At 40.6% G+C, this 19,534-nt stretch overlaps 2 protein-coding genes and 1 long non-coding RNA gene across 4 annotated transcripts; 2 read left to right on the forward strand and 1 right to left on the reverse strand.

Moving 5' to 3' along the window:
* Positions 1–6,550, forward strand: LOC134815621 (tumor necrosis factor, alpha-induced protein 8-like protein 2 A). 2 transcript variants are annotated; one of them, XM_063824171.1, is made up of 6 exons: positions 1–892; positions 2,677–2,860; positions 3,249–3,380; positions 5,227–5,360; positions 5,510–5,615; positions 5,768–6,550. In XM_063824171.1, the coding sequence occupies exons 4-6, from the start codon at positions 5,302–5,304 to the stop codon at positions 5,921–5,923; spliced, it is 321 nt and encodes a 106-aa protein (XP_063680241.1). In that variant the 5' UTR covers positions 1–892; positions 2,677–2,860; positions 3,249–3,380; positions 5,227–5,301; the 3' UTR covers positions 5,924–6,550. The 2 variants fall into 2 exon arrangements, with proteins under 2 accessions (XP_063680241.1, XP_063680239.1); XM_063824169.1 differs by having other exon boundaries at positions 3,258–3,380.
* A 3,726-nt stretch (positions 6,551–10,276) lies between these two features.
* LOC134814716 (uncharacterized) lies at positions 10,277–11,889 on the forward strand. The gene is made up of 3 exons (XR_010160190.1): positions 10,277–10,947; positions 11,124–11,218; positions 11,642–11,889. It is a non-coding gene; the product is annotated as an uncharacterized LOC134814716 (long non-coding RNA).
* A 6,238-nt stretch (positions 11,890–18,127) lies between these two features.
* LOC134815589 (uncharacterized) lies at positions 18,128–19,020 on the reverse strand. The gene is made up of 2 exons (XM_063824141.1): positions 18,826–19,020; positions 18,128–18,633 (listed from the first exon to the last, which is right to left on the reverse strand). The coding sequence occupies exons 1-2, from the start codon at positions 18,983–18,985 to the stop codon at positions 18,311–18,313; spliced, it is 483 nt and encodes a 160-aa protein (XP_063680211.1). The 5' UTR covers positions 18,986–19,020; the 3' UTR covers positions 18,128–18,310.
* Positions 19,021–19,534: the final 514 nt, after the last annotated feature.

The following is a 19,534-nucleotide window of genomic DNA, read 5'->3' on the forward strand; positions in this document are numbered from 1 at the left end:
TAGATAGTAAGTGCTCTAGTGCTACTAGAGTAGTCAGTCAATATCACGTGCTCCTGTAAAGTGCAGATAGTAATGAGCTGGTAGTCACGTACACTGTAGTCAGCCTGTAGTCAGCCTGTATTCAACTCAGTAGTATTAGTTGTGATCTCAGCTCAGTAGTATTTGTTGTAGTCATCTCAGTAGTATTAATTGTAGTCATCTCAGTAGTATTAGTTGTAGTCATCTCAGTAGTATTAGTTGTAGCCTGCTAATTACTAAAAGATATCGTTTGGAATGTTTAACTACTTAATAATCCAAAGTAAAATTTTAAATCGGCTCTGAACTTTTTAATTTTCATTTGACGTACTGGATGTAATTCCCATTTCATGCTCTCTGACCCGTTATTTAGTTGTATAACCCGGTTATTATTATTTATTTAAACGTATCCTACTTACCCTACCAATAAGTTGCCTAAATATATTATTTCTCTTCGTATCTTCAAGTTTAAACAGTTTATAAATTTTGTCAACGTAAGTTTCTGGAATTGAGGTCAGAGATTAATAAGTTAAATAAATTGCTTTGATTTCGACCTATCCTATTCTTAAACTCATTAGTCAAAAGAAGCTTTAAATACAACATAACAGGGATGTATCATTGGATATTTTTATTTATAATATACCTTGTGATACAATCTGTTCAGTTCAAATTAATAAAACATGTGTTAACTGTTAATCATCCTAACTGAATGTAATACATTTATAGTGTTGTAATCAGTTGTAATTAGTTGTGTTGCAATAAGTTGAGTTGTAATAAGTTGTGTTGTAATTAGTTTCCATCTTAGGAAGGTAGGGTCAACGTCTACTTACAACCAGGAACGATGAAGCAGTAAAAAATTACGAACTGTAAAACACAGGTTAGCTTCACTTTTTACAAAATGAAACTTCACCTAATTCTATTAAATTGCACTTTCTGTTACATTTTCTGTTACACTTTCTGTTACACTTTCTGTTACACTTTCTGTTACACTTTCTGTTACACTTTCTGTTACACTTTCTGTTACACTTTCTGTTACACTTTCTGTTACACTTTCTGTTACACTTTCTATTTCAACTTCTCTTTACATTTCAATTGGGGGTTTAATCATATTATACTAGGTGTGGAGATGACTGATAACTGTTTTTTTTAGTTTCCGCGATTCTTGGATTTGATTGGTTGCTGCTGGAATCTGATTGGTTAATCGCTGTCACGTTTCAGAAATATGTTGATCACCTCTCCATTAATACCCCGCTCTTTCATTACCGGTAGTTTCAACATGTCTAGGAGTTTGTTGCAGCCGCTAAATAGCGTATCATGTCGTTATGCAATTAATCTAAAGATCCACTTTACCAAATTAATATATCCTTAAGACCATGTGCTCAACTTAATTTGTCTTAATGTCTGTCTGCTCGATTGTCAAAGTAGAGATCTTTGACTCTTTGTCTGTGATTAAAGGTTTTTACAAACCCTGTGTTTTCAAAGGACGCTTGTCACTCAGACATTGATCTTGATTAAGTAGCTGGCCTGAATGGAAATTATAACACTGAAGAAAGAAAAAAAACTGCCAACACGCTCGAAGTACGTCAATTAATTTTTCATAGCAGCATGCCCAAACAAGGAATAATGAATATTTTACTCTCAGCAAGTTCAGGGACTGTGATTTGCCTGGTGAAAGGTGTTGCAAAATAAACCACTTAGCCGAGTGTATTTAAGGTATAATCACATACTGGTCTAACGGACTGTTCTAGATTGCTCCCTTGCCACGCACACCTACTTATTCACATCTCCTCGTTCAATTTTATAGTCTCTCACTGCTTTAATCGTTCCATTGTTTCACTTTTCTCGGCCTGCGTTTCTTTAAAGTGTGACAAATTGCTTTGGTGTTTGTCGACTTCGTATGGTTTCAAACGATCACTGTCGAATACACTTAGGCAATGAATTTAATCAAGTAAGCTGTCAAATTTGCGTCCGTCGCGTTTAAATTTTAATATTAATCATTGCTCAAACCACTTAAGTGATATTCTTGAGGAATGTAATTTCTGAGATGAAGTGTTAAATTTGACAGTCCTGTTCTCAGAAAACTGAAACATGACATCAAGTCTAATAGTCGTATTCTCAGAGATCCGTGACAAGATATGAGGCATAAAATCTCTGTCTTCAGAGGTATCTAAAACCCCTGTCTTCAGAGGTATATAACACCCCTGTCTTCAGAGGTATCTAACACCCCTGTCTTCAGAGGTATCCAACACCCCTGTCCTCAGAGGTATATAACACCCCTGTCTTCAGAGGTATCTAACACTCCTGTTTTCAGAGGTATCTAACACCCCTGTCTTCAGAGGTATCTAACACTCCTGTCTTCAGAGGTATCCAACACCCCTGTCTTCAGAGGTATCTAACACTCCTGTCTTCAGAGGTATCTAACACCCCTGTCTTCAGAGGTATCTAACACCCCTGTCTTCAGAGGTATATAACACCCCTGTTTTCAGAGGTATATAACACCCCTGTCTTCAGAGGTATCTAACACTCCTGTTTTCAGAGGTATCTAACACCCCTGTTTTCAGAGGTATCTAACACCCCTGTCTTCAGAGGTATCTAACACTCCTGTCTTCAGAGGTATCTAACACTCCTGTCTTCAGAGGTATCTAACACCCCTGTCTTCAGAGGTCTGAGACGAGATATCAAGGTGGCGGCGGAGGTGGAGCGAGATACGGTGAGCTTGGGGAGTCTGTCGAGCAATGAGGAGCTTCATGACTCAGGAGGGGAGGAGGATATTGGGGAAGAGGAGGAGGAGTTGGAGTTAGATACCAAGCAGAAACACTCGCTTACTATAAGGGTTCAGAAGAAGGTTTGATACTTGGTACTGGGCAGAAGTAATATAACATTGAAGCATGTTGGTAGATACATTGTATCTCCAACTTTAGTTATGAGGTATATATATCGCACAGTGTGGCAGTGCGTGAGAAATTATTAGAAATTTAAACTTTTATCTTCATGGTACTCTTATGATTAGTAATTAGTATTACAGCCCTCCATGATTTGGAGAAATCATTTAACGTAATACGAGTGCTCGTGCTCATTACTTGATGAATGATACCATTGTTTAGAAATTTCATGTCTTTATCAACAATTTAGAACATTGAGAATTGATTTTCTGATGGACTCCGAGCATATTTTGGGTAGCCTTGACTGATGAAAAGAAGATCTGTACCACGTAATTTAATTCTTGAATCAAGTTTCCTCAGATTTTGGGGAAAACGTTTACGAAGACTCTAATAGGACTGATTGATGAAGATACAGGTATTATTCTCAACACACTCTATCAACTGATAAAGGAGCACACCGGTCAAGCAGATAAGGCTAAAAAGGTTAGTTCCTCCAGATTGTATAGTCCGGCTGATTTCTAAAGTGAGGCTGGATTTAATGGACTTTAAACACCTTGATACGATATAAATATCTATATTATAGGCGAATTACGATTAAAACTAAAAGTATTTAAAGATTTTTGGAGTTAAATTCTTCAAGAGTTCCAGGTTTCACTGCAAGCTGTATAAAGGGGGGTGACATGTCTCAAATGTCTCCCGCACCTTATCTTTTCGAAAAAGACAAAGACATTGGAGACATTGGAGACATTGGAGACACAGCTTTTGGAGACATTGGAGACATTGGGGACATTGAAGACATTGGAGACATTGGGGACATTAGGGACATAAAATGGATATTAGGGGCATTGGAGACATTAGAGACACAGCTTTTAGAGACTCCTCCTCCTCCTCCTCCTCCTCCTCCTCCTCCTCCTCCTCCCCCAATCCCCCTCCTCCTCCTCCTATTCAGTCCTCCTCCTCCTCAGTTCTCCTCAGTCCTCTTCCTTTTCAGTCCTCCTGAGTCTTCCTCCTCCTCTTCCTCCTGAGTCCTCCTCCGATCCTGGGTCCTCATCCTCCTAGGTCCTCTTCCTTCTCCTTCTTCTCAGTCCTTCTTCTCCTCCTCCTCCCTCTCAGTCATCCTCCTTAGTCATCCTCCTCAGCCATCCTCCTCAGTACTCCTGAGTCCTCCTCCTTCTCAGTCCTCCTCAGTCCTCTTCCTGAGTCCTCCTCCTGAGTCCTCCTGAGTCCTCCTCCTCCTCCTCAGTCCTCATCCTCATCCTCCTCTTCAGTCCTCCTCCTCCTGGGTCCTCTTCCTCCTCTTCATCCTCCTCCTCTTCCTCCTCAGTCCTCCTCCCCATCCTTCTCGTCAGTCTTCCTCCTCCTCAGTCCTCCCCCAGTCCCCCTCCTCCTCCTCCTATTCAGTCTTCCTCCTCCTCCTCCTCAGTTCTCCTCAGTCCTCCTCCTTCTCATTCCTCCTAAGTCTTCCTCCTGAGTCCTCCTCCTCTTCCTCCTGAGTCCTCCTCCTGGGTCCTCCTCCTCCTAGTTCCTCCACCTTCTCCTTCTCCTCCTCAGTCCTTCTCCTCCTCCTTCTCCTCCTCAGTCATCCTCCTCAGTCATCTTCCTCAGTCATCCTCCTCAGCCATCCTCCTCAGCCATCCTCCTCAGTACTCCTCAGTCCTCCTCCTTCTCAGTCCTCCTCAGGCCTCTTCCTGAGTTCCCCTCCTCCTCCTCCTCCTGAGTCCTCATCCTGGGTCCTCCTCCTCCTAGGTCCTCCTCCTTCTCCTCCTTTGTCTCTCCTCCTCCTCAGTCCTCCTCCTTCTCAGTCCTCCTCAGTCCTCTTCCTGAGTCCTCCTGAGTCCTCTTCCTCCTCCTCCTGAGTCCTCCTCCTGGGTCCTCCTCCTCCTCCTAGGTCCTCCTCCTTCTCCCCCTCAGTCCTTCTCCTCCTCCTCCTCATTCATCCTCCTCAGTCATCCTCCTCAGCCATTCTCCTCAGCCATCCTCCTCAGTACTCCTCAGTCCTCCTCCTTCTCAGTCCTCCTGAGTCCTCTTCCTGAGTCCTCCTCCTCCTCCTGAGTCCTCCTCCTGGGTCATCTTCCTCCTAGATCCTCCTCCTTCTCCAATCATACATCTACGTCTCCAGTGTCTCCAATGTCTCCAAAAGCTTTGTCTCTAATGTCTCCAATGTCTCCAATGTCTCCAAAAGCTGTGTCTCCAATGTCTCCAATGTCTCCAGGACATGTCTCTGCACCCTATCTTTTCAAAAAAGACAAGAGACATTGGAGACATTGGAGACATGTCACCCCCCTATAAAATTATAAGACCTGTTGATCTTAACATCAATGTTTCTCAGATTATAAAGTATTTGATACGATTCCTCATCAAAGTTGGAGTTTTCTTCAAGAACAATGCATTTAATGATGCTGAAATGATATTATTCTCTGAATTCAAGGCGAAGTATAAAACAACTGCACTAACATTCATCAGGTTGGTGCTATTTTTTAGTTATTAGAAATTATCAATTGCACGTCAAGCATCATATAAACTTGTCAACATGTTTTTAAAGTATTAAATCTCCATAATCTTTGTTATATCACTATCTTTTTCTTTTGACCCCATGACTGTATCTCCCTCAGTTTCTCTGAGGTTAACTACACGTATGACAGAGAACTGCTTGTAGATTATTTTGGATGTGTATTCGATCTGCTTAGGAGCCTCATCAAGCGCCACATATCCCCAAAGGTACGTATACTAATGATATAATTTTAGAAAAATTGTGAAACTTTCTCCTGACTGAAATTGAGATTAATTGATTGTGTTGAAAGCCGTTTAGAGTGAACTGGACTTCACAAAGTCTTAACTTTAAAGTTAAACTCCATGATTTTACTTTTCAGAGTCTGGACAGGCTGGACATTGTCCAGGAAGTGATGAAGGACGGTTCCCTGCTTGACGCCCTCTTTGATTACGACGATATTGAAAACGGACTGAGTAGGCACTTGTCAGTTATTTGTTGTAAACTGAAGAATCTTATAGATGACGAGAAAATCTAGCTACAATCCTACTGCTGCATTCCTCATACCTGATTTACTGGTACAGGGCTCCTTACTTTTGGTTCTGCTGAGATGACTAGATGAGGCGCGTGGCCTAGCAGCTGGTTTGAAGATGATGTTTGTTGTTGTGGGTATTTTTCGTACGGCCGTCTTTTTTGTCGTTTTTAGAATGCTTGATAGGATACAGAGACCAATCAGTCGTAGAGAATTAGAGATAGTTGCTGATAACGAGTTGAATTCATAAATTCGGTTATAGTCTGTATAAATTGCAAAAGTTTTTGTCGAAATTTTGATCCCGAACAAAACGTTTGTGCTTCTTGAAAAAAAGTTATACGTGTCAAAACGAGATAATGAAACGGTATCAGAATCTATAAGTCCGCTTTTTTAAGTAAATATTGGATTCTAACCAGACCGTGCTCCCAAAGCTGCATTCAAATGCTAAAACCAGTCTTCTTATGCTCACAGACCGGTTCGTGGTCTACCGATTGTTATTGATAATTGTTATTGATAATAATTGGTTAATTATTACTGATTTATAATATAGTCTTGCTTTTTAATTTTTTGGATGTGCTATTTATGTTAGTGTTGTGTAAAGGGTGTCACGCGAAGTTTTGAATTTTCATTGTCGATTATTTGACTTTTTATCGAGTTTGACTCTTTTCCGAATTCATGGAGCATCTGTAGAAATAAGACATCTTGAATTTTGATATAATAAACAAAATAGCTGAAGTTGAAAATCGAAAATATGAATAAACCAGCCACATCAGCTGTGATAAGATAGATCCGCTTACTTTTTCAATATAAAAACGATATAAGTAGGATATATGCTCAGGGAAAACTTTCTCCTGCGTTAAAAATCGTAAAAATGTAATTATTACTCTGCAATACAATGTTTTACGATTATTTCTTTTTAGTGGACAGTTTGTGTTCTATAAATAATGTCATCAAAATTTTAAAATCTTTGTTTTAATTCGAAATACAACAACTCTTAATTCAATACTATTATTATCGTCACAATTTAGCATAAAAGATATAAAATAAGTTCTGCGTTCTTGATCTCATACGTAATTTATGGGGGAAAGCTCAAACATTTAAAACAAAATGTAAAAAAGGGGTTACTAAAACGAGCTTGGTTACCAAAGTTACCAATCTGAGTTCGTACCTAGCACTCACAATATAGCCTGCTAACGCCGGAGTCCCTGCACTTAACACACATGTAAGATCTGGCGCTCCAATAATCAATCGCCACTAAAATCTCCTTCAAGAAATCCATGTACTCCCGATTAGTCCCTCCGGGAAAATTAAACTTCTCCATTTCCTCCTTCCCCACGTCCGGTAGCCCGGCACAATCACTCAGCTGGTTTGCCAGGTAGTACAGCTTACTTTTACGTGTGCAGGCGACCCGGAACTTCTTGCTTTCCAGACTTTTGTACTTCTTTTTGAGGTGGCGTACTCCTCGCCAGGAGAGGGACTTTATGAGCTTGTTCACTTCCTGAACTTAATCTCAGTGAGTTTGGTTTCATATTTTCAGTTTGATACGAAATTTGGGGTTTTGTGATATGATTATGACTTCTTATGTTCTTTCACATATATAATTGTATTTTAAACTGAAATTTGATATCCGCCTCTATAACTACCGCCGAATACGATATTAAAAAAGTATAACTGTATTCATGAATTTACCTGCATGCTTTGCTGTCTGCCTAGTTTCCATGGATTCTCTGTAAGATTTAAATAACTTTTCCTACATTGGTCCCAATCTCTGTCCTCTTCAAGTTGATCGGGTTTTTCTGCAAAAGATAAAAACTGTTCATATTCGGAATCCATGCTTTGGTTTTATCATAGAAAATAGTAAATATCAAGTACCGATTTTAATGTCAGCTGGGCGAGATTATATAGGATATATTGGGTGTAAACTGTGAACCTATTACCTAATCAGCCAGAAGGTTTCTTGAAGAATGTAGCTTAGTTTGAAAGGTTTAACAAAAACAATAAATTTAATTTTATCTAGTTGGAACCAGTTTCACTGCTATAATATAATATTTATGTACTCTGTCTCTAGTGCAAAACAAAAGAATTCAAGAAATATTACTTGATGTCTCAGGATCTAGATCTAAAAACAACGAGCTCAAGTTTCTGTTCTCCTCCCAAATTCTCTGGAGTAGCTCCGAAGCGCTGTCATTCTCACACCGCCAAGTATCAACGTCTGCTCCTTCAGCGATTAACACAAACAAATCGTTAACAAATAGCAAGAAAAATGCAAGAATCATGTCGTGAGATTGGTTCTGGCGAGTGTTGCAACAGTATATGGTTACAAGATCGAAATGTTACTTGTGAAGTTGTGGTAGCTGCTTTTATACCAACCATGGTTATATAAACTAAGCTCGAAAACCGTAAAGATTAAATTACAAAGGGGAATTCTAGTTTCTCTTTTGACAAAGTGTAGAGTGTTTTTGACTAAGATATCAAATATGTTAAAAAACAAATCTAAAAGGGTAAATATAAATCACGTCACCATACTATCTTATTCGTAATTTTGATTTGTATACACTTATTTTGAAATTAAGTTAGAAATACGTAATATACGAAAAAGCAAAAAGACGAGCAGAAAATCGAAATCAAAAACGGAAATAATTGTATCAGGCCGAATTAGGACTTTGAGTAGATAATTTTGTCGCCTCAGTGCAGCCTTACACTAATGTCAAAATCCAGTTTACAAATTACATAAATTGTTTGTACTTGTAGTTGTAGCACAATACGTAATTTTATTTTGACCATATGCAATTTGAGTTACGCCTTGCATAGCAGTTGTATTGGCGTACTTTAGCTATCATTATCTATTGAAAAAATCGAAACAGTTCAATTCTGCAATCTCAGGATCATCCATTCTAGGATTATTAATATGAGAGTAGGAAATGGTAATACAATCAAGCCTGTAGACGGTCATGTTAAGATTAGCATGTGCTGCAATATTGGAGATGGTTATGAGGTTCCACTAGGACCAATTTTACCGTGCTACCATTTTAATTCCATTTTCAAAAAGTTAATAAATTCTAGGCCTCACAAGAATTTTTATATAATGATGTTCAAAGGGTGTAAGACGTTCAGCTCGACAAAATATCGGTGGAAATTATTTCGTAGGCCCAAAAATGGCCCCCTCAGATCCAGTATTATCCTTAAATTTGACATCACTCACTAGCGGAATTAGCTCTGATATTTCCGATTGGAACTTGTAACTTGTAAGAGTAAGACTAAGAGTAAAACTGGCCTTCAGCTCGCCATTTTTGAGATTTAAGCAAATCGAGCTGATGTTCAAAGGATGTAGGATGTTCAGGTCGACAAAATATAGTTGGAAATTATTTCGTAGGCCCTAAAATTACTCCTCCAGATCCAGTCTTAACCTTAAATTTGACATCACTCACTGGCTGAAGTAGCTCTGATATTTCCGATTGGAACTTGTAACTTGTAAGAGTATGACTAAGAGTAAAACTGGCCTTCAGCTCGCCATTTTTGAGATTTAAGCAAATCAAGCTGATGTTCAAAGGATGTAGGATGTTCAGGTCGACAAAATATAGTTGGAAATTATTTCGTAGGCCCTAAAATTACTCCTCCAGATCCAGTCTTAACCTTAAATTTGACATCACTCACTGGCTGAAGTAGCTCTGATAAGTCCGATTAGACCCTGTAAGAATGGCCTTCAGCTGGCCGTTTTTGAGATTGATCAACTTCAGGTAAATCGAGGATGTTCAAAGGGTGTAGGATGTTCAGCTCTACAAAATAGATTAGCTTTAGTCTTTGATTCCGACTTCCAACTCTCCGACAACGAGGAATAGCATCACATTATGCCTATGGTACCTCGACAATCTTTGATTTGTACGCTTTAACTTAGTAAAAGGAGAATCGTAAAGGAACATTTGTCAAGTTGCAATATCAAATGCAAATTGCATCATCGTTCAAGGATAATTATTTATTATGTTCACATTTGCCAGCACGATTTGTCATGAAGATCAAAGGATCCTCAGCTTGGGACAATACAAAAAACTATTAGTATTGGATCGCTCGTCCAAGGAGTTGGAACATTCGATCAGGGTTTAGCACAGTGACATCAATAGAAATATAATTTTAAATACTGATACCGAAATAAACACAAGACAGTACGAGTAAACACTTTCCGGAGACGTTAAATGGACAAAATCTGTTCAGGTCACGACTATATTGCGTCAAGCTTAGCCATGTTCAGCATGTTGCACAATCCAATATTCGGTGGAAGAAGAGGCCAACAGTAGTACTAGTCACGTGTCTACAACGCAACAGTTTTTAATGTAGACTTTAGGATGAAAGTAGGATCATTTTCTGGGTTGGGGTTGTGCATTGGGTTGGTTTTTTGGATACGGCCGGTAGGGCCAGAGTTAAAAGTATAATATAACTTAGGATATAAATTATATCCTACGTTACTGGACATTACTAATACTTCGGTGAATGATTCGACAAGACTTATAAAGAGGTGAACAGGTACGTGAGTGAGCTGTATTTATTTTTAGCATTTCGGTAATTGTTTGAAGGCAATTCGCGTACAGGATCCCTTTAAATACAGCCGGTAGTGATATATTTCAAGACTGGATCATTTGTTACCTTCACAGCTATATTTAGTCGTAAAAATTTTAGATTTTATCTAAAAAAAGTGAAATCCCTTGTACCAAGTGTCGATTTGCAAATGAAATGTGAGTAAATCATTGACCCTTATTTTGTAATTTGTTTTTGCACGTGCATGAAAAGTGTGACATTTTAATAAACTGACCTATTTGGTTTTAAGAAATGCCAGGAATCATATGTGCTGCTACTCATTAGCTACATGTTGGTCGAGTTATTAGTATTACGATTTAACTCATATCAAGATGGCAACACCGCAGTTTTCAGGGTAGCGCTACCGTTAATAATGTTTACATTTTGCGTGGTCAGTGCACCAGCAGCTTCGGTACGACTAGCCGAACCAGTAAAGTACTGGAATGGTTTCATCGGTACAGGTATGAATTATATTTATAAAATGCAATGCTGTTCCATTGTTTTCTTATGAAATTCACGCCGAAACTTGTGATATTACCGAACAAATTTAGTCACAAAGGTTTACAAACACTTGCCAATTCAAAATTGCTTTTTATTTTTATTTTAAAGTCTTCAAACAACTAATTAATTTTCTTAGATCAAAGTGTAATGGTTGGAGGCACATTGAGGCGGAAACTCTACGAACTGCATGGAGATGAAAATACTGGCAAAATGTTGACTTTCAGCATGAAGGTAATTTTGAACAGTTCAATACCAATATCATGACATATGATTAACTTTGATTATTTACTGAATGAACAGCATGGAGATTGGAATTTAGATAATTTTCCAGGAATACCTAAATCAGGGAATCTCCATGTGTATTTAATGATGGTTCTCATTTGGCCATAAGTGCTTCAAACAATATGAAAGGTCAAGTAGTGAACACGGAGAAACCATTATTAATGATAGTAATGCATATTCTTTTACATACACACACAAGATACAAGGGCAGGTTTCTTCCGAACGTTAGGATGGCCTGAGGTGCTTATCTACTTTTCAGTAACCCTAAGCCACTCTGTGCCGAGGCACTATACTAGATGTAGGGGGGTCAGTCCTACGAGAATTCTTTTACATACTAATTAATATTTTAATAATAGTAATCGTGTCTCTCAGGAGCCGGAGAAACGGTTTGTGAAGCGGGGAATGCCCTCACGCAGTCTTGGCTCAAAGCCAAGGTGTAGTTGCAAACGTCGTAAGAGTGCGGAACGACGATACCGTGTTAAGGACCATGCATGAATTTGAGCCCATTTCAGAGATTCCATCATGAGAATCTTATTAACACTTTCAAACGATTGTATTCAAGTGAACTGTGTTATAATAATACGTTTGGCAATTAGCTCAACATTTCGCATTTATAATAGCAACACGGTGTATTAATGCTTTTTTAACGCTTTATAAGTCCTGATGAGGACAGCTCCAATATCCTCATCTCTTTTCAAATTCAATTGATAGAATATAGATACAAATAAGTTAATGGAACATCGTCCTTAATGATTCTAAGAAGAAACAGATATATGAGATTATAATGTTCGAAATAATTAAGAGCACAAATTGGTAAACTCATGGTCAGTCACAAATTTATAAGGAATACACCTTGCTGTAACTTATTGAAAAGATGAAGGATGAGATCTGAAGGATCAAAACACGAGGGTTTTTATAGGGAAGTCTGACTGTGATTTCCACTATCATTAAGAATATACTTATAGATGTGTTATGTAAACAGCTGGATAGTCGACACGACAACATTCTTCAAACTCGATTTATACTAGAGTAACTTGAAATAGGGATTCAAATCATAATCATTAAGAGCCCGCATTAAATATATCCTGGTTTTAAAGTTTTAAAGCTGAAAGTTCGGGGTCATCGGCAGCTATTCATATCAAAAACGTCGCTTAGTCATTGAGAAACTGATATAAGTCAGTCAAAATCTCGGAAATAATCATTAGCTAGATCAACTCAGTCTTCAGTGTGGTACTAGAGGGGCAGGGGTCCAGGAACTTGAGTCCTGTGTGATCCTCTCAGTGTGGTACTAGAGGAGAGGGGGCAGGGGGTTCAGGAACTTGAGTCCTGTGTGATCCTCTCAGTGTGGTACTAAAGGAGAGGAGGTTCAGGAACTTGAGTCCTGTGTGATCCTCTCAGTGTGGTACTAAAGGAGAGGAGGTTCAGGAACTTGAGTCCTGTGTGATCCTCTCAGTGTGGTACTAGAGGAGAGGGGGCAGGGGGTTCAGGAACTTGAGTCCTGTGTGATCCTCTCAGTGTGGTACTAGAGGAGAGGGGGCAGGGGGTTCAGGAACTTGATTCCTGTGTGATCCTCTCAGTGTGGTACTAGAGGAGAGGGGGCAGGGGGTTCAGGAACCTGAGTCCTGTGTGATCCTCTCAGTGTGGTACTAGAGGAGAGGGGGCAGGAGGTTCAGGAACTTGAGTCCTGTGTGATCCTCTCAGTGTGGTACTAGAGGAGAGGGGGCAGGAGGTTCAGGAACTTGAGTCCTGTGTGATCCTCTCAGTGTGGTACTAGAGGAGAGGGGGCAGGGGGTTCAGGAACTTGATTCCTGTGTGATCCTCTCAGTGTGGTACTAGAGGAGAGGGGGCAGGGGGTTCTGGAACTTGAGTCCTGTGTGATCCTCTCAGTGTGGTACTAGAGGAGAGGGGGCAGGGGGTTCTGGAACTTGAGTCCTGTGTGATCCTCTCAGTGTGGTACTAGAGGAGAGGGGGCAGGGGGTTCAGGAACTTGAGTCCTGTGTGATCCTCTCAGTGTGGTACTAGAGGAGAGGGGGCAGGAGGTTCTGGAACTTGAGTCCTGTGTGATCCTCTCAGTGTGGTACTAGAGGGGAGGGGGCAGGAGGTTCAGGAACTTGAGTCCTGTGTGATCTTCTCAGTGTGGTACTAGAGGGGAGCAGGAGGTTCTGGAACTTGAGTCCTGTGTGATCCTCTCAGTGTGGTACTAAAGGAGAGGAGGTTCAGGAACTTGAGTCCTGTGTGATCCTCTCAGTGTGGTACTAGAGGAGAGGGGGCAGGGGGTTCAGGAACTTGAGTCCTGTGTGATCCTCTCAGTGTGGTACTAGAGGAGAGGGGGCAGGAGGTTCAGGAACTTGAGTCCTGTGTGATCCTCTCAGTGTGGTACTAGAGGAGAGGGGGCAGGGGGTTCAGGAACTTGATTCCTGTGTGATCCTCTCAGTGTGGTACTAGAGGAGAGGGGGCAGGAGGTTCTGGAACTTGAGTCCTGTGTGATCCTCTCAGTGTGGTACTAGAGGGGAGGGGGCAGGAGGTTCAGGAACTTGAGTCCTGTGTGATCTTCTCAGTGTGGTACTAGAGGGGAGCAGGAGGTTCTGGAACTTGAGTCCTGTGTGATCCTCTCAGTGTGGTACTAGAGGGGAGGGGGCAGGAGGTTCTGGAAATTGAGTCCTGTGTGATCCTCTCAGTGTGGTACTAGAGGAGAGGGGGCAGGAGGTTCAGGAACTTGAGTCCTGTGTGATCCTCTCAGTGTGGTACTAGAGGAGAGGGGCAGGGGGTTCAGGAACTTGAGTCCTGTGTGATCCTCTTAGTGTGGTACTAGAGGAGAGGGGGCAGGGGGTTCAGGAACTTGAGTCCTGTGTGATCCTCTCAGTGTGGTACTAGAGGAGAGGGGGCAGGAGGTTCAGGAACTTGAGTCCTGTGTGATCGTCTCAGTGTGGTACTAGAGGAGAGGGGGCAGGAGGTTCAGGAACTTGAGTCCTGTGTGATCCTCTCAGTGTGGTACTAGAGGAGAAGGGCAGGAGGTTCAGGAACTTGAGTCCTGTGTGATCCTCTCAGTGTGGTACTAGAGGAGAGGGGGCAGGGGGTTCAGGAACTTGAGTCCTGTGTGATCCTCTCAGTGTGGTACTAGAGGAGAGGGGGCAGGGGGTTCAGGAACTTGAGTCCTGTGTGATCCTCTCAGTGTGGTACTAGAGGAGAGGAGGTTCAGGAACTTGAGTCCTGTGTGATCCTCTCAGTGTGGTACTAGAGGAGAGGGGGCAGGGGGTTCAGGAACTTGAGTCCTGTGTGATCCTCTCAGTGTGGTACTAGAGGAGAGGGGGCAGGGGGTTCTGGAACTTGAGTCCTGTGTGATCCTCTCAGTGTGGTACTAGAGGAGAGGGGGCAGGAGGTTCTGGAACTTGAGTCCTGTGTGATCCTCTCAGTGTGGTACTAGAGGAGAGGGGGCAGGGGGTTCTGGAACTTGAGTCCTGTGTGATCCTCTCAGTGTGGTACTAGAGGAGAGGGGGCAGGAGGTTCAGGAACTTGAGTCCTGTGTGATCCTCTCAGTGTGGTACTAGAGGAGAGGGGGCAGGAGGTTCAGGAACTTGAGTCCTGTGTGATCCTCTCAGTGTGGTACTAGAGGAGAGGGGGCAGGGGGTTCAGGAACTTGAGTCCTGTGTGATCCTCTCAGTGTGGTACTAGAGGAGAGGGGGCAGGGGGTTCAGGAACTTGAGTCCTGTGTGATCCTCTTAGTGGGGCTGAACTGCACTTTATCGCTTCAGTTTTTACACAAATCCGCAACATCTCCTGAATGGAAAGTAATTGAATACAGAATGAAACATAAAAATAAACAAAAAGGACAATAGGGGTCGTTCACATATTACGAAATAATTTTTTGGAACATTTTTACCCCCCCCCCCCCCCCCCCCCCGCCCGTAATCAGTTTTACACATAGCTATTGTGTCAAAAGTACACTAGCGTTAACATTCGGAACCCCCCCCCCCCCCCTCCTCAGCTGATTACGTAATATGTGATCGACCCCTAAGTATTAATCATTCAGAAAGACATGTTTCCAACTCCTCTACTCACCCCTTGCTTCACCCGAGAAGAATATGTTTTAAGTGGGAGGTAGTAACCAGACCCTTTCAAACCGGCCCTTCCTGTGATGTGAGAAGACACAGGACGATGTAGAAACTCTACTGGTAGAGTCTGAGAAGAGGCAGGTCTGAGAGTCAGGTGTGTGCTGGATGTTTTGGGTCTGCTGCAGTTACTGAGAAACTGTAGGCTAGCAGGGTGGGAGAATCCGTTGCTAAGTGATACGGTTTTGTTGGGAGTTACTGTTTTGCTAGAAGAAACTGTGTTGGAGACGGATGGGCGTGGTGATGTTAGAGCAGGACTACTCCCAACCCGGAGGGAGGTGATTTCACTCTGATTATCTTCTTTCCTGAAAGAAATTCAATTATGAGAATGTGCCAGAAATTAAAATCGTATTTTTGGCAGAGCTCCATTTCAGGTATAATTTTTAAGGCTCCCTAGATTAGCCTCAGCTCAATTGAAATATTGGACATTATAAGACATCGCATTTTTGGCAGAGCTCCATTTCAGGTATATTTTTTAAGGCTCCCTAGATTAGCCTCAGCTCAATTGAAATATTGGACATTATAAGACATTGTAAATAAAACTGAATACTTAATACTCTAATGGTGCGGTGCATTATTTTCGTTATCTGAGGGAGGGCTCAGTATTTGGTCACGCTTCTCATCTTCCCAGGATGTCGTTACTGACCAAAAATCTTGGGAGGCCGAAAGAAACGAGTAAATTTGCTAGTTTAACGCTGGGTCATACAGTATACATACAGTAACCTGTGTGCCACGTAGTTGAAAGCAATGGTACTCCCGCCAACCCAATTTTAACATACTAATGGCAAAACGATTTTTCCTTAGAAAGTAATAAAAGCATGAAAATTGAAAATTCCGCTCTTCCCGGCCCCGTTGGGGCTTCCAGGGTTGCTCTAACCAGAGAACCAGAGCCCTCGCGCTTACAGTAGTGCGCGCCCGCCATTCGGCGACAAAAGGGCCTGCTTACTGAGACTCACCTGTCCAAGTTGCAGGCGTCTCGTTCAGCAGACTGTACCCACTGGTACTGTTTAGGTCTGTTCACTCGTTTAGCACTGAATACTGTTCGGAACCCGTGCCTTGCTACTGGACTGAAATAGTGGACATTTATATAACTATGAGTAAATTGTAAAACTGAATGATTACTTCTTATACTTATAGTGCGGAGACGTTAAAAGTTCATAATAAGTGCCCAAAAGTTCAGTATCAATATCTGGCCATACTTCTCAGCTTTCTCACTTACTGACCACAAATCATGGCGTAAAAACTTCAAAGGAAAAAAGGGTCACAAAGAAGTTTAGCGCCTTAATTTACAAGCAATCATATGCTAAAAGTTCAGAATCAATATCTGGCCATATTTCTCAGCTTTCTCACTTACTGACAACAAATCATGGCGTAAAACTTCAAAGGAAAAAAGGGTCACAAAGAAGTTTAGCGCCTTAATTTAGAAGCAATCATATGCTATCGTACTGTTCTATTTCGTTAGATATTTCATTGTATTAGAGTAAATTACTTCCGCAGAAGGGGGGGAATGCAACGTCAATTAATGTCAATTAATGTCAATTAATGTCAATTAATGTCAATTAATGTCAATTAATGTCAATTAATGTCAATGTCAGTTATGCAAAATTTTGGAATACTGACATTAATTGACACGATATTTTTCGACCAGAGATTATGTAGTTCTACCATATTTTTAGCACTTTAGAACGTTTATATCATCAATTTATTCACTACTATCACATATGGAAATGTGAAATAAATTCAGATCATTAAACAACAAAACTAAAATAGTACGGTTTCCCGAAATTTAATTTTCTTAAATGGGCGTGGCCATCCAAGGGCGTGGTTCTCAACATCATCAGAACTTAAAACCCACATTAAACGAAATGCCTTCATGACATTTATATTTGAATAACGAATCTTAAACAGCTAACATTACTCCTTCATACTAAAAAAGCCGATTCTAGATATTTTACCTGTATAAGAAACCAATAAAATATGGGCGTGGCCGGTGGGGACCGAAGATGGAAGAGTTGGAAGCTGAAATTTTTTTTGTGGTCTTTGAACCTAAGGATCAACAGATAAGAACATACTCATAATTATTCAAGGACATTTTGTTTTTTTGAACCGGTCTAACTTACATAGACGTGAATATCTTGATACATGTTTCGTATCCAAATATCAGAGATAATATAATATTTTTCCGCCGCGAAAAGTGGCATGCAACGTATGTCAATGAATATCTTGAATATTTATCGAATAATGATAATCTCAAATTTCAAGACATATTAATGTCAATTAATGTCAATTAATGTCAATTAATGTCAATTAATGTCAATTAATGTCAATTAATGTCAATTAATGTCAATTAATGTCAATTAATGTCAATTAATGTCAATTAATGTCAATGTCAGTTTGGGGTTTTTATGGAATACTGACATTAATTGACGTTGCATTCCCCCCCGCAGAAGAACTCGCAGCCCCCCCCCCTCCTCCCCATCTTGCGGGGCACTCAGATGACAAAGATATTCATGGATTTTATTTCTATTTGTGGTTTTTGATGATTTGAAAGGAATTTGCAAATTTTACAAATTTTGCCGCCCGTTTTATTATAAAATAAAACTTTCTATAGATTTAGTAATCATGGGGCAGGTATTTTTTATCCAGCATGGTTTGTTAAATATATCATTATCATCATGGCATGAACAATTGTATTGGTCCAATTATTTAACTCATGCTATGTTTAGCTTCCATTCAATTAAAACACAAATTGGTTTGCTATTAATGAAATATGATAATAATATTTTTAACAGATAATATGTATTCGGATGTAAAATATTTTGATGAAATCATATAAAGGATAGTTTTAAAAAACATGATTAATTTTTTGGAAAGATTGTTTTTCGTCAATGCTATTAAAACAACTTATCGCAACTATCAACTTAAACTTGGTTTAGAAATAAACACATGGTGTTTTACACTGAAGGGTTGCCTGCCCTTTCTTCACCTTGCACTTGCATATTCTAGGACAGCCTCTTTCCTCATCGTACGCATGAACGTTCCCCTTTTTAGCATACCCAGAGATCAAATCCCAGTTCTTGTAGGCACATTTATCAGGACATGCCATCCGGGTGCAAGCTCCCATACCGCCCTCATCTCCACAGGTGCATTGGTTACACCCGTCATGGTAGGAGTCACCAGGGTAAGCTCGTTTAGTCTTTCCTTTTTTGTCAAGGTATTGACAACATGCAGTTCCTTCACTACATTCCATTTCTCCTGAGGAAAATTAAATCTTGTTACGTTGTTAAGTGTTTGTAGAGTTTCAGTTGACAGCATGCAGCCACGATTTTGACGAATTTTGAAAAAGGAATATATTGAAACTAGGAACGAGCAATTATATATTTTGACTTCCCTAAGGAGCTAGAATAAGAATCGAATCAGCATGAGCCTAGATCATGATCAACTTACCGTTCGGCATGCATTCGCATTCCTCGCATCCCCTGTAGACCTTTTTTCCGATTTTGAGGTACATCATGTTGTAGTTACAGCCCCTTTTTTCAGGTCTGGATCTGCCCACAACAAGACTTGCACTTATCAAGACAGCTCCAAGCAGAACAAACCGTAGCATAATGGCTTGGGAAAATATGCATAAAAGTGTTGAGACCATGGCATAATGCCAAAGATATAACAAAATTTATGAGAGTAAATAAACAATCGGACAGTACTAAAGAACAACTCAAAATGATTTGCTCATTGATATTTATGTCATAAGGGACCGTTCACATATAACGTAATCCCTTTTTGGCCAATTTGCCCCCCCCCCCCCCCCCCCCCCCGTAATCAGTTTTAAACATAGCTATTGTGTCAAAATTACACTAGCGTAATCATTTGGAAACCCCCTCCCTCCTCCCTCGGCTGATTACGTAATATGTTAAGGGGGGGGGGGGGGGGGGGGGGGGGGGGGGGGGTTCACCCTGATTTTTTTGTGAAATTTGATTTCCAACAAACTAGGACCAGTGACCAGTGACCCAAAATCCAGATTTTAGGTGCTCTACTTGTAGCTAGTGGTCCTCTGAACACGTATATGAATTTTCATCAAGATTGGACAAAAAATGACTGAGTTATGAGCAAAAAACCATATGACCATATTTGGGCATACGCACCAAATTTGATCGAT

The sequence above is a fragment of the Bolinopsis microptera genome, chromosome 5 (assembly GCF_026151205.1).
Source record: "Bolinopsis microptera isolate Bmic1 chromosome 5, MBARI_Bmic_1.0, whole genome shotgun sequence".
Classification (NCBI taxonomy): domain Eukaryota; kingdom Metazoa; phylum Ctenophora; class Tentaculata; order Lobata; family Bolinopsidae; genus Bolinopsis; species Bolinopsis microptera.

Coding starts and splice junctions, on each gene's coding strand:
- LOC134815621 (XM_063824171.1), top strand. CDS start 5,302: ATGATATTATTCTCTGAATTCAAGGCGAAGTATAAAACAACTGCACTA. Junction 5,361..5,509: donor ACTGCACTAACATTCATCAG/GTTGGTGCTATT, acceptor TATCTCCCTCAG/TTTCTCTGAGGTTAACTACA. Junction 5,616..5,767: donor AGCGCCACATATCCCCAAAG/GTACGTATACTA, acceptor TTTACTTTTCAG/AGTCTGGACAGGCTGGACAT.
- LOC134815589 (XM_063824141.1), bottom strand. CDS start 18,985: ATGCTACGGTTTGTTCTGCTTGGAGCTGTCTTGATAAGTGCAAGTCTT. Junction 18,634..18,825: donor ATGCGAATGCATGCCGAACG/GTAAGTTGATCA, acceptor AATTTTCCTCAG/GAGAAATGGAATGTAGTGAA.